At 59.1% G+C, this 11,635-nt stretch overlaps 2 protein-coding genes across 3 annotated transcripts; one reads left to right on the forward strand and one right to left on the reverse strand.

Moving 5' to 3' along the window:
• Window positions 1-35: 35 nt before the first annotated feature.
• Window positions 36-5,465, forward strand: Icam2 (intercellular adhesion molecule 2). The gene is made up of 4 exons (XM_005402176.2): window positions 36-1,791; window positions 2,961-3,227; window positions 4,169-4,489; window positions 5,146-5,465. Exons 1-4 carry the CDS (start codon window positions 1,731-1,733, stop codon window positions 5,331-5,333), a joined length of 837 nt encoding a protein of 278 aa, XP_005402233.1. The 5' UTR covers window positions 36-1,730; the 3' UTR covers window positions 5,334-5,465.
• A 103-nt stretch (window positions 5,466-5,568) lies between these two features.
• Prr29 (proline rich 29) lies at window positions 5,569-10,723 on the reverse strand. Of its 2 annotated transcripts, none has more exons than XM_013503228.1 (6): window positions 8,064-10,723; window positions 7,765-7,840; window positions 7,474-7,580; window positions 6,604-6,824; window positions 6,416-6,483; window positions 5,569-6,238 (listed from the first exon to the last, which is right to left on the reverse strand). In XM_013503228.1, the coding sequence occupies exons 1-6, from the start codon at window positions 8,241-8,243 to the stop codon at window positions 6,210-6,212; spliced, it is 681 nt and encodes a 226-aa protein (XP_013358682.1). In that variant the 5' UTR covers window positions 8,244-10,723; the 3' UTR covers window positions 5,569-6,209. The 2 variants fall into 2 exon arrangements, with proteins under 2 accessions (XP_013358682.1, XP_013358681.1); XM_013503227.1 differs by having other exon boundaries at window positions 6,416-6,486.
• Window positions 10,724-11,635: the final 912 nt, after the last annotated feature.

Here is an 11,635-nt window from a genome sequence, read left to right on the forward strand (position 1 = left end):
GCAGTTCAGGCTGGCCTTGAGCTCACTTTGTAGCCCAGGCTGGTCTCAAACTCGCAATGACCCTCCTGCCTCAGCCTCCAGAGTGCTGGGATTACAGGCGTGCGCCACTGCTCCCGGTGACATTGTACTTAGGCTCCGTTTTAATTCCTGGTAATATTTACTGTGTCTTCGTTTGGCTTAGGAACAAACATTCTCTGGCCTTCTGCTCCTGGTGTTTCTCTCCCGAGGGTCTTGGGGGACCCCGCTCCTCACCACCCTCCCCTTACCCTTGCTCTGGTGCCTCTATCGGCCCCACAGCTGGCTTTCACAGAGTGACTTCACTCTTTGTGACTTAACCTCTCTGTACCTTGCTTTCCCCTCCTGTACGACAAGGACAGTAAAGGTCCTCTAGAGAGTTAGGGACTCATCAGCGAAGATTGGTACCGTGTGGGAAGCCGTGACAACCTGCTGTCGGTGTAGTCACGCGCCGTGCCGTTTGGGCCAATGACAGGCCGTGCGTAGAGCAGCGGTCCCATACGGTTACAAAGGAGCTGACCTTTTCCCATCGCCTAGTGACATTGTGCCATTGTACCTTCAGAGCACAACACATTGCTCGCCTGTTGGTGTGAGCGAAACTGCTCCACTGCTAGCTGTGAAAGCCTAGCTTGCACAGCTATGGACACTAAGCGTGTAAGAGCCCATACCATCTAGGTTTGTGTGGGTCCACTGCGATGTTCACGCCATCATGAATTGCCTAAGGATGAATTTCCTGAAACGTATCCCTTTGTAAGCGAAGCATGACCGCACACATTGCTATTGTATTATTGCTGCATTATTGTTCTGACCCAGGGCAGACTCACTGCAGCAGTGCCTCCCATCCCCGACCCAGCTGTCCAAGCCGCTGGGCGCACCTGCCCGGATTCCCACTTGGGCTGGGAGAGAAGTGTTCCCAGTCCCATGTGATCTGGATCCCTCCTGGCTGGGGCTGCAGTACCCCCATTCCCTTCCTTCTGCCTCTTTTCTCTACTGACCCCAGGCCCTGCCACTTTCTCCCGGTGTCAGCATCGTTCCAAAGTCCAGGATCCCAGGACACCAGCAGGCAGGCTCCTGAAACGGAGACTGGGTTTGGGGTCGGCCACTGCAGACTGACCCCTGCGTTCCTGGGCCTGGCCCCTGGGAACTGCTGTGGACTGCACTTGGGCCTTGGGCCAGCCGAGTCAGGGGCATGTTTACTTTGGAAAGAGTGGGACATCAAGGTTTGTGCAGACTTCGTGCTGTGCATCAGCAGGGTAACTTCAAACGCCTGCCGGATTTCTTTAGGAAAGTCCAGCTCCCTGCCCACTCTGCCATCCTGACTTTAGACACTCTCCAACACAGGCGTGGCCAGCAAGGGCTCCCACAGGATCTGGGACGCATGCAGCACACAGGACTCTCGTGTGCGCAGATGGACACATGAGCCCAGGCGTGCTGCCACCCCTGGCCCTGCCCCTGCCCCTTACCTTGGAGTTGGGGAGCGAGAGGCCGTGTCCCTGCTTATCAGCGGCTGCCTAGCTTCCTCCGCCTGGACGGCAGGGGCCTGGGACCTGAGAATGCGCACGTGGCTTCCTGACCTCAGCTAATGAGAGGAAATTCTGTCATCGGCACATAGGAAGCTGGGGATTTCAGGCTGGGGCCGCTCCCTGAGCTGCGCTGCCCATCTGGCTCCGTCAGGCAGCCCTCTGGCCGCTGGCAGCCTGTGGACCCCGCCGGAGATGCCTTCTTTGGGCTGCTGGGGCCTGCCCGCGGCCCTTCTCACCCTGCTCTGCTGCTCAGGTGAGCTGGTGCCCAGGGTTCCTGGCGTGGGGCAGCCCAGGGTCGGGTGTTGCCTTGCGCCCTGGCCTTTAAGCAAGGAAGGAACTTGCGGACACTTTAAACACACGCGGCACTCTGCCACGGGGTCAGGATGCTGCGGTAGCCTGGCTTTGACTCACCGTGGTTCTGCGCAGTGGATGGGGTCCTGGCCTTCTGGACACCAGGCGGAACTGGGCCCCCAGCTTCAGGGTGTGTTGGTGCGACAGGCTGTGGAGGGGGGTTGCCCCGGAGGTGAAGGGGTTCGGGGGACTGAACAATGAGGGTGTACACCCAGCCTGTCTTCTAAAACAGCTGGGGCAGCAGGGGCATGGGGACGCGCCAAAAGCAAACGTGAGGCTTTCCTCGTCAAATACGCTAGCATCCCTTCCCCGTAGGGCGGTCGTGAGCGTTCTGTGAGTCAGTGCTTGAGGTGACCCCTCACCCGTCTGTTCTCGTCCCCCCTGCCTTCTCCTTCCTGAGCTCTGACCACCCTGGTCTCCCTGTTGCCCCCAAAGCACCAAGCACGCTCCCAAATGAGAGTCTCTGTGCCATGACGCCCTCTGCCTAGAACGCTCAGCTTACCCACTAACACCCGCACGGCTCACCAGCTCCTGTGCTTGTCCTTGTGAGGCCCCCGCTAACCACGCTCCCCGCTCCCCTCCCTTGCCGCTTGCCACAGCCTCACAGGCAGGGGCTCCTGCTCCTTCGTTATTATCCGGCTCCTCCACTACAGCATGTGCTCGGCCACCGGTCACGGTTGGTCGCTGTGGCAACCCCAGAGCCTAGTACAGTGCCCAGCACATAACAGGTGTTCAAAAGCACTTATGGAAGAAAGACACGGAGAGGGAGGTTAAACCCAGGGCCACAGTTCAGGGGACGCAGCTCAGAGCCCGCCTCCATTCTCAGAGGCCTTCCTGGAGGAGGAGACATTGGGCTGGGTCTTGACAGAGATGGACCATGAGCTTGGGGAAGACTGATTGGAGCTGACCAGCAGAGGCGCTGGAGGGGAGGACCCAGAGGCAGGGAGAGGCTGGAAGGCTGCTCGCCAGGTTGAGCCAGGAATCAGAGGGACCATCCACGGCCTTGATCCTCACTGCCAGTCGGCAGGCAGCTCCACCGGCATCTACCGCCCGGTGCTTCTGGTCTTCCAGGGCCTGCTGAGATGACTTTCGAGGTTGACATATGGCCAGAGAAGTTGGCGGTCGAGACCGTAGGGTCCAGGAGAGTCAACTGCAGCACCAGCTGTGCCCAGCCTGACTCGGGTGGTCTGGAGACCTTCCTGACGAAGCAGCTGGTAGACCAGCAGCCTCAGTGGCAGCAGTACTTGGTTTCAAATATCTCTCAGGACACAGTCCTCATCTGCTACTTCTCCTGTGCTGGGATGACACGGTCAAAGAGTCTCAACGTCAGCGTGTACCGTGAGTGGCTGTGTGTGCGTGTGCTGGGGGCCTCTCTCCCGGGGCAGAGCCTGCGTCTACTGAGCGCACCGGGATCTGCTCTACATCTGCTCGTCACAGCCTCCACCGCCCTGGTGCCAGAGAGCAGGGCAGGCCGGTGCGCTCAGAATTTGCTCACACCCTTGATGGCCCCTGAGCAAGCCAACCCCACTCTGAATCTTGCACCAGGGAGAACAGCCCAAGGTTTACCCAGACCCAAGAGTCATTTACCCACACGTTGTTCTTAGCGTCCTTCCAGCTCAGACACCAGGGCGCCCCACGTGTGTGACAAGCTCCCACGCCTCCAGCGACCCCTTCGCTTCACGAGGAGCGGCTGCCTGGTTATTTTCTCCTCCTGAGGACCCACGGCACATGTGCCACCACCGCACACATGCACCAGGAAAACTTCCAGACAGGCCAGGTTTCTCCCATAACCTGGGCTGCTCAGGTCTCATTAGGGCCTCCTATAACCAACATCTGTGGATCCGATGAATAGCAAGACGCCCCAAATTTACATTTCATTCATACTTCCGGGGTGGGGGGAGGGGGTGCGTGTTCTTGACATAATCATCCAATTGTTTAATCTCTGAACTTTGTATTTAATATATATCTGTAGAGGAGGGAGACACACAGACCCAAACTTGCATGTCTTCCAAGTTGGGTGTACAAGTTCAGGACCTTTTCTTTACCTCCGTCTTGTCTGTTCTCTAAATCACGTACAGGAAACTACTGACGAGCACATCTTCGCATCACACTGCTTCCTGTTTATTCTCTGCCACAGCAGGCCAGGCCCCAGGTCGTTGTCTCCCTCACAAGTGCTGCTAGGGAGCTGTCACACCGCGACGTCAGGAGACGGTCCTGGCTGGTGGGGCCTGCAGGGACTCACCCCATCCTGACTGGACCGCTTTCCTTCATTCCCGCAGAGCCTCCAAAGCAGGTCACACTGAAGCTGCAGCCCACGCGGGTGGCCATGGGCACGGCCTTCACTGCGGAGTGCAGGGTGGCTGCGGTGAAGCCCCTTTCCAGTCTCACCCTCAGCCTGTTCCGTGGCCAAGAGACCCTGCACAACCAGACCTTTGCGGGGGCAGCAGCTGCCGCCCAGGAAGTCACAACCATATTCAACAGCACGGCTCAGGAAGGCGGTGGCCCCCTCACCTTTTCCTGCCAGGCTGAGCTGGACCTGCGGTCTCAAGGCGGGGACATCATCCGCAGTGTCTCGGAGCCCCAGATCCTCCAGGTCTATGGTAATGGGACCCCACAGAGAGAGGGTGGGGCCCTTTGGCCTCTGGGCCTCTTGTGGGGAGAAAAAACTGAGCGCTACTCTCAGGCCCACTGGGATTAATCGGCACACTTAACCCTAAAGTTTCCCATTTTCACTGATTCTCTAAGGCCCCAGCCTGGATCCCGACCATTCTAGAAGTCAGGAGAGCTCAACTAGCTGCTCACCCATTATCCAGCTGCACAGCCTTGACCAAGGCAACCTTTCTCTCTGTCCGGGACCCCTCTCCACAGTGAGAGGGTTGGCCTGTCTATTTCAGAGGTCCCCAGGTCCCCTGCTGTTCCGTGACCAGTGGCCAAAGTGTTCCCCGTCTTTGGGGAGCTCAGCTGGCTCTGCCTGAGGAGGGGCATGGACCGCACCATGGTGTCCGGTCACCACTTGCTGGTCCCAGGGGCTGTCGGCAGGGCGACATCCGCCCTACCCATCTCACAGAGGTCTGGCTGGCAGCCGGCGCCTGGGCTACTTCTAGCCGCCACTCTGAAGGCAGATGCCGTGCACCACTCCTCTTGGCAAGCAGGGTGACCGAAGCATCAACGAGCGGGCGCAAGGTGACCAGCAGACACCTGAGCCTTCGCCGCACGCTGGCCCCTGCGTCTTCTAAGACACCCGTTCCCTCCCCAGAGCCCGTGCAGGACAAGCAGATGGTCATCATCGTCACGGTCGTGTCGGTTCTGCTGTTCCTCTTTGTGACATCCATCCTGCTCTGCTTTGTCATCAGCCAGCATCAGCGCCACAGGCACAGAGGCTCCTACGGGGTACTGGCTGCCTGGCAGAGGCTACCCCGGGCCTTCCGGATGCAGTCCGCCTGAGTCACGCGGCCGCCCCTGGAATCGAGCATCGCTCCTCAGGGGCGTGATCCAGCCCAGCTGACAGACTGTGACAGCAGCTCGGCAATCAGGGACATTTCCCTTTCTGGCCTGAATACAAACACCTGGATTTAACCTGGTGTCCTCCATGTCTGCTGCTGGGATAACAGCAGCTGGGAAGGGGGAAGAACAGGCATGGCCTTCTCTCCCAGACATGAGCTCCTTCCGCAGGGGCCTTCCAGGGCTGCGGCCAGCCCAGGCACCAGAGGACCTCTCTCACCTGGCCCGGGTGACTAAGTGCTACTGAGGGAGGGCAAGGAAACACCCTGGCCTGCAGAGGCAAAGGACACTGTTCCCACCTGGCCCCGTAGGACCTCATGCCATTCCTGGGGGAAAGGGGGGACACAGCAGGGCCTCTGCGGGCGCCAAGGTCAGCTCTCTGGGCTGCCGGTGGGGTCCCAAGGACACTGACCCAGCTTCAAACCCTTCCCCAACTCAGGGAGCTGCAAGGAGCTTAGGAGACAGGAGCAGTCCTTTCCTCACGCTTCCTGCCCTATTCTTAACCCAGGTGACCCCACGGCCTTTGTCATCCCAGAGGAGAAAGGGACAGAGGTGGGCTAGGACTTTTAGCAGGGGAGCAATCCCTGGTCTAGGCAGAGCAGGGCTCACAGGGCTTCTGGGCCGCTGGCTGGGCTTGAAGGGTGTCTTCCAGGCTGGTCCAAGACGGCAGTGGGGTGGAGAGGGTAGGTCCAGCACCCCCAGAGGAGAAGGCTGCCAGCATGCGTGCAGGGTCAGCAGATAGCAGTGGGCAGGTGGAGACGACAGGGCTGCTCTCAGGCCTGCACTGGCGCTGGTGAGGACCCCGACGAGCAGCCACCCTCACAGCAGGCTCTCGGCATCATAGTAGTCTGGGGAGACAGCATCTCCACTTGCATCCCTCACACCCAGTGGACTCCAGCAGAACCGAGCAGTCAGGCCAGTGCCCACCGCAGTGATGGGAGGAGGCCCTCATGCCCCACCCCGGGCTCAGCACCCTCCCGGCCGGATAGCCCCAGGCCCCGCCGCTCACCCATCCAGCCTCCTACCTGAAGCTGGAGGCACATCTGCACCCACGGTCTCTGTAGCACTGGGGGGCGGGGGCGGGGGCACAGCTCTGCTGAGGTGGGGGGACAGAGAAGAAAGACCCCATCAGAGGCCCACAGGGCCCTGGCTAGCTCTTCCAGTCCAGCCCCAAGCAGATACTTGGCAGCACCCAGACCCCCGGTCCACTTACATCTTCCTTTTCCCAGAGAGAGGGGGCTGGTGCTGGATCCTGGGCATACCCTGACAGGAGGGTTGGCTCAGGAGAAAAGGACAGAAAAGGGCTGGCCAGACGGGCAAGGGGCCCACGGAGGGCACCGGGTAGGGCAGGTAGTGGTGGTGGACCACCACAGGTGCGTCCTCCTGGACACACAGCTCCTCCTCCGGCTCTCCCTGCTGCCCCTCCAGGTAGACCTGGGGAGTGTGAGAAGGGGATAGGGAGGTGATAAGCGGCTGAGCGGGCTGGAAGAATCTGGGTGTGAATCCAGGCGTGGGGCTCAGAGTACACCGAGCTACTCCTGGCCCACCTGTGTCCCTCGGTGAAGTGAGGAGTTCATCCCCAGGGTCTCTGGGGGGTGAGGGACCCCAGCACCTCCTCGGGGTCGCCCTCTTCCTGGAGTCCACCGACCTCTCCTGGAATGCCTCTTGGCTTCCTGCAGCCTGTGCCCCCAGGGTGCCTGTCCTCAGGCCTCCTCTGTCTCCCTCGCTGGCAAGATCGGCTCAGCCTTGGTGTGGCCCCTGCTGCCCCCTCACAGGCCTTGCTCCTCCTGCTCCTGCCTGCACTCCTGCTGGCCGGGAGGGTGGACACACCAGGGCCCAGTGGTGCCCACCCTCCTGGGGCCTGCTGTCCACGAGGAGCATGCACTCCTTGCACAAGACCAGGAGCCTAGGCGTTGGGACCTGCCCTCCCTTCCTGGAGTCTGACACAACCCTAGCGTGCAGGATAGGTGCCGAAGGGACCCACCCAGACAGGTGTGGGCTAGCTTCCTGCTTCTCTGGGCCCAATCCCCTGACACCCACCCTGGAGCACAGGTGAGTGACGCGGGGGGGGCACCCCACGCACCTGCGGACCTGGGGAGTCGGGCTCAGGCCTCAGCGCCCCTGCCACCAGGCGACTCAGCAGCAACTGGTGCATCTGCGCGTTCTGCAGCGACATCAACTCCAGCAGGTCTGCAGGTTCAGCGGGGTTCAGCAGGCCCAGCCCGGCACCGCCCCCTGCACCCGCACCTGCCCCACCCAGGCGCAACTTCAGGGCCCTCATCCGGAAGCAGGCTGGGTGCGTGGAAGCCCGGATGGACAGACAGCGAGCGCTTGCGGGACGGAAGGCGCTTGGGAGGGCGACCCCAAGTCTCACCTTCCTTCACACGGCCGGGCTGCGGGGGCGGGCCAGAGACGACCAAAGGGAGGGGCTGCAGGATGGTCACCGAGGGCTGGGGACGTGGGCGAGGACACTCAGCCAGGCCAGGCGCGGAAGGGAAGGGGCGCGTGGCGAGCCCCCACGCCTCCCTCGCCCCGACGAGCGGCCTCCCTGACTGTCGTCTCACCCCCACCTCCAGAATCCAGCCCCCCCAGGGGCGGCTCCGCAACTCGCCCGGTCCCCCATCCCACGCCCACCGCGTGAAAGGCAGGTCTGCCTCCCGGTTCAGCCCTCACCGTCGGGGCTGCACTCTGCAGTGGAACGCGACTCCAGCTCCCGCCAGCCCCGGAGGCCATGGCCAGGCTTCGCGGGTCTGGGTTACCGCGGCAACGCCGACGCCAGCGCACGGCTCCTCTCACGCATGCGCGGGCCTGACCCCGCTTGGGGGGGGGGGCATAGTTTTTAATCGCTCCCATCTGCTCTTCTACTTCTTGGGGCTGAAGTCCCCCTGCCCTGTGGTGGGCTTCTGGAGCACTGTGTCTCACTCCTCCCGGTGCCTGTCACCATCGCTCACGCCCAGTACTGGGCCGGGGAGGCCGTGTCTGTTGAATACATGAGCTGCTAGGTTGACCCCAGCTCAGCGGATGGCTTCAGCAGGTGCAGAGTTCCATAGCGGCCACCTGGGTGTGAGGGCCGGGCGGGTGCCGAGGGCCTCAGATCGCTCCCTGCCACTCGGGAGAGGGATGTTCCGTGGACGGCGTGTAGCTTCTGAAGACCAGATCGGAAACACCGGCCGAACTCACAGAGGAGGATGGAGCTCTGGCCAAAAGCGCACGTCCGGTTCTTTATCTCGGCCGTTTGCGCCCTGATTCCCGGCGAAGGTGAGCCTCTGGCCCCCGGAGGCGGAGAAAGAGGGCAGTCCCCGGGCCTGTCCCCGATACTGGAAAAGTTACCAAAGCGTGCATTCTTCTGGCAGGAAGTTAGCAAGGTCTCCACTGCTTAAGAACAGGTGAGGCGGGGAGATCTATTTCGGCAGCTGTGACCATGCTAAGATAGGCCGGAGCAGCCGTCAAGGAAAATCCGGACAGGAAGCTGGGATTAGCGCCCGGGGAGCTGCCCTTCCCCCGCTCCCCGCTTCGGTTCAGCTCCCCTTCCTGGCAGTCCCACCCCACCCCTGCCACCGCCTTTGCGCCTTTGTCCTGTCGCCCAGAGAGGGGCTCAGGGGCAGTGCCCTCGCTGTCTCTGTTGGCCTTGCCGCTGCAGTCGCCTCCGGCAAGCTGAGATCCCGTGGTCTCAGGCCCCCAGGGAGCGGAACACACTCCTCCACCTGATTCCAGGACGGAAGCCATCCCTGTGGCCACGCCAACAAACACTGGGCCGGGTTGTGGCTGCGTGAAGTTGCCCGTCTGGCTCCAGGGGCAGCGCTGCAGGGAAGTGAAGACAGGCCGTCAAAAGAGAGCGGAAACCCCAGATCACGCAGAATCCCCGGTGCGGGAGGCGCAGAAGAAGGGACAGCGAGGAGGGGCGGGCGCGCTCCGTCCCTGGGGGATGGGGAGCTGCAGAAGGCAGCGCTGGGACAGGGCCAGGCAGCACGAGAGAGAAGGGACAGTCCAGGTGCAGGTGCCGCGACGGACGGGGCCTGAAATGACCCGCAGCTGTGTGGGTGGTAGAGGAGCAGACGCAAGTAACTCAGACTCAAATGCCACATTATGGAATGTAGGCATCCCCGCGTGGGAAGTGGCGCTGTGAACGGGTTTTGAGCAAGAGGAGTAAGAGGTGATATGCACCACCATGTTTTAGGGAGATCCATCTTTTCCTCACATCTGAGTTTATTTCAGCCAGAGTGGGAAATGACAAATGTCCTAGGGCTGTGTAGCCTCACAGTGGAATGCTCTTCAGCTGTTGACAGTCTTGGTATAGGATATCTTTACCAATGTGGAAGGACGTCCACTGGAGCTGAATGAAAAAACCAGTGGGCATAGTGAGGTGAGGTCTTACTTTTGTTTTATAAATGATATGTGCAGAGCTGGGGCCCTTTTCCTTAGTGGAAAAGCATGTGCCTAGCAAGTGACAGGCCTTGAGTTCAATCCCAGCACAGCCCTGACACACACACACACACACACACACACACACACACACACACACGAGTGCATGTGTGCATGAATATGTGTATGGCGAGAGAGACAGTAACCCAACCTCAGAGAGGCTCTGAGAGCCCCTGCCCTGTGGGACAGTGATGAAATGTAGTCCACACAGACTCCCGGGCTTGCACTCTAGTCCCCCAGGGTAGCCTGCTGCTAAGTACCTTACTGATTCTCCTTCTTCTGTCCGTCCTCCACTCTTATCACACTGTTTCCTGATGTCTCCTTCCAAATCAACTACTTGCTCCCAACCGCTTGCCTCAGATTCTGCTTCGAGGGAATCCCACCTAAGACACCAGCCCTGGTTTCTCCACAGCTTCCCTCCTGCGCCACCCCAGCTGTTGAAAACTGGGAAAAGCTACTGCACTTGATCTACAATACAGTCAGTTTGGAGACATGAAGTATCAAAGTGGACATAGAAGAAAAATCTTCTGGATATAAAATGGCCAAAGGGTTCAACTGAGGCCTAGCTGGTGTCACAGAGGAGGGCCAGGAGGCCACCGCTTCTTTCCCCCTGAAAGGGGCCAGGTGCAGGCTAGAGGTGGCTGCGGAAAGCAGGACGGGAGAATTCCAGTTCCTCACACAAAACTGCGTGGTGACCTTGTGCAAGACTTGTGTTTTGGGGAAAGAAGGCGAGGTGAAAATTCTGCCTCGTGGTACTCAGCTCGAGTTCTTTGTCAAAGGAAACCGAAACAGTCTGCTGTTTGGAGCGGGCAGGCATGGGTGTGTCTGCTTGTCGGTTGTGGGAGAGTTTACGTCGAGCAGAGGAGGTACCTTGCCTGCCACTTCCCTGCCTGGTGTTATTTTCTTCCAAGCACGGAATACACTGCCTATTTCCTTTTCCTTTTTTTTTTTTTTTCTTTAATGAGAACTTTTGTTTGTATCTTTGAACTTTTTTGTTTTGGGAGTGTGTGTTTGTGTGTGTCCCAAGACAATTTGTACCCAAATATAGTGTCCCAAGAAACTTTGTCCTGCCTACTGCCTTGGTAAGTCAGTTCCTACGAATAAACTGCACATGGACAAAGATTTGCACTTGGACGTGTTCATCACAGTGTTACCTTGAAGATTTAAAACTTTAATGTTACTCAGTGTCCACTAATAGGGGAGTAGTTGAGTAGACGGAGGCAACTCACCCGAGGACTATGGTGCAGTCCTTACAAACCATGGGCCCAGAAAAATGAGCCATCTCTTCTCTTTAGACAGAAATGGAGAGAAAAGGTCCTTTCCCAGAACTCCAGAACTCTAGTAGAAATTTCAATGCTTGTTTCTGGTACAGGTGAGAAGGCATCAATGAGACAGCAGCAACCAACTAAGGGGTCCTTTCCTTGAGGCCAGGTCCTAAAAGAACTAGAGTCGACAGCCATACCACCCTGAATGTGCCCGATCCCGTCTAAAAGAACTAGAATAGGAGGGCTGAAAGAAAGGGGTTAAATATGGCTCTGCAGAGTTCTGTCAGTGACACATAATTGTGTGACTGACGAATCATATGTGGGAAAGAAGGCGCCTCAGGAATACAACGGCGAAAGAATTTCGTGTTTCTGCTTAGAAGCTCTGGCTGCACTTTCTCTGCAAATTACAGTTGTCCTCGTGAGAGATTTGCGTGTGGCTGCATGCAACAGGCACCTGGCGGTACTCTGCGGACTTCTAAATAGGTCGTTGGATGTCCTGGGATAGGGACCTGGTCCCAAGGTCCCACCCCACTGGAACTGCACCATGGGATAGAGTTC

This window comes from Chinchilla lanigera, unplaced genomic scaffold, assembly GCF_000276665.1.
Source record: "Chinchilla lanigera isolate Chin_1 unplaced genomic scaffold, ChiLan1.0 scaffold00077, whole genome shotgun sequence".
NCBI classification, from domain to species: domain Eukaryota; kingdom Metazoa; phylum Chordata; class Mammalia; order Rodentia; family Chinchillidae; genus Chinchilla; species Chinchilla lanigera.

Bases quoted from the DNA above. Each gene is read 5' to 3' on its own strand.
- Icam2 (XM_005402176.2), top strand. From the start codon at position 1,731: ATGCCTTCTTTGGGCTGCTGGGGCCTGCCCGCGGCCCTTCTCACCCTG. The intron at 3,228-4,168 runs GTGAGTGGCTGT...TCATTCCCGCAG, and splicing joins TCTCAACGTCAGCGTGTACC to AGCCTCCAAAGCAGGTCACA. The intron at 4,490-5,145 runs GTAATGGGACCC...TTCCCTCCCCAG, and splicing joins CCAGATCCTCCAGGTCTATG to AGCCCGTGCAGGACAAGCAG.
- Prr29 (XM_013503227.1), bottom strand. From the start codon at position 8,243: ATGGGAGCGATTAAAAACTATGCCCCCCCCCCCAAGCGGGGTCAGGCC. The intron at 7,841-8,063 runs GTGAGGGCTGAA...CCACGTCCCCAG, and splicing joins TGCAGAGTGCAGCCCCGACG to CCCTCGGTGACCATCCTGCA. The intron at 6,487-6,603 runs GTAAGTGGACCG...CCCCCACCTCAG, and splicing joins CTCTCTGGGAAAAGGAAGAT to CAGAGCTGTGCCCCCGCCCC.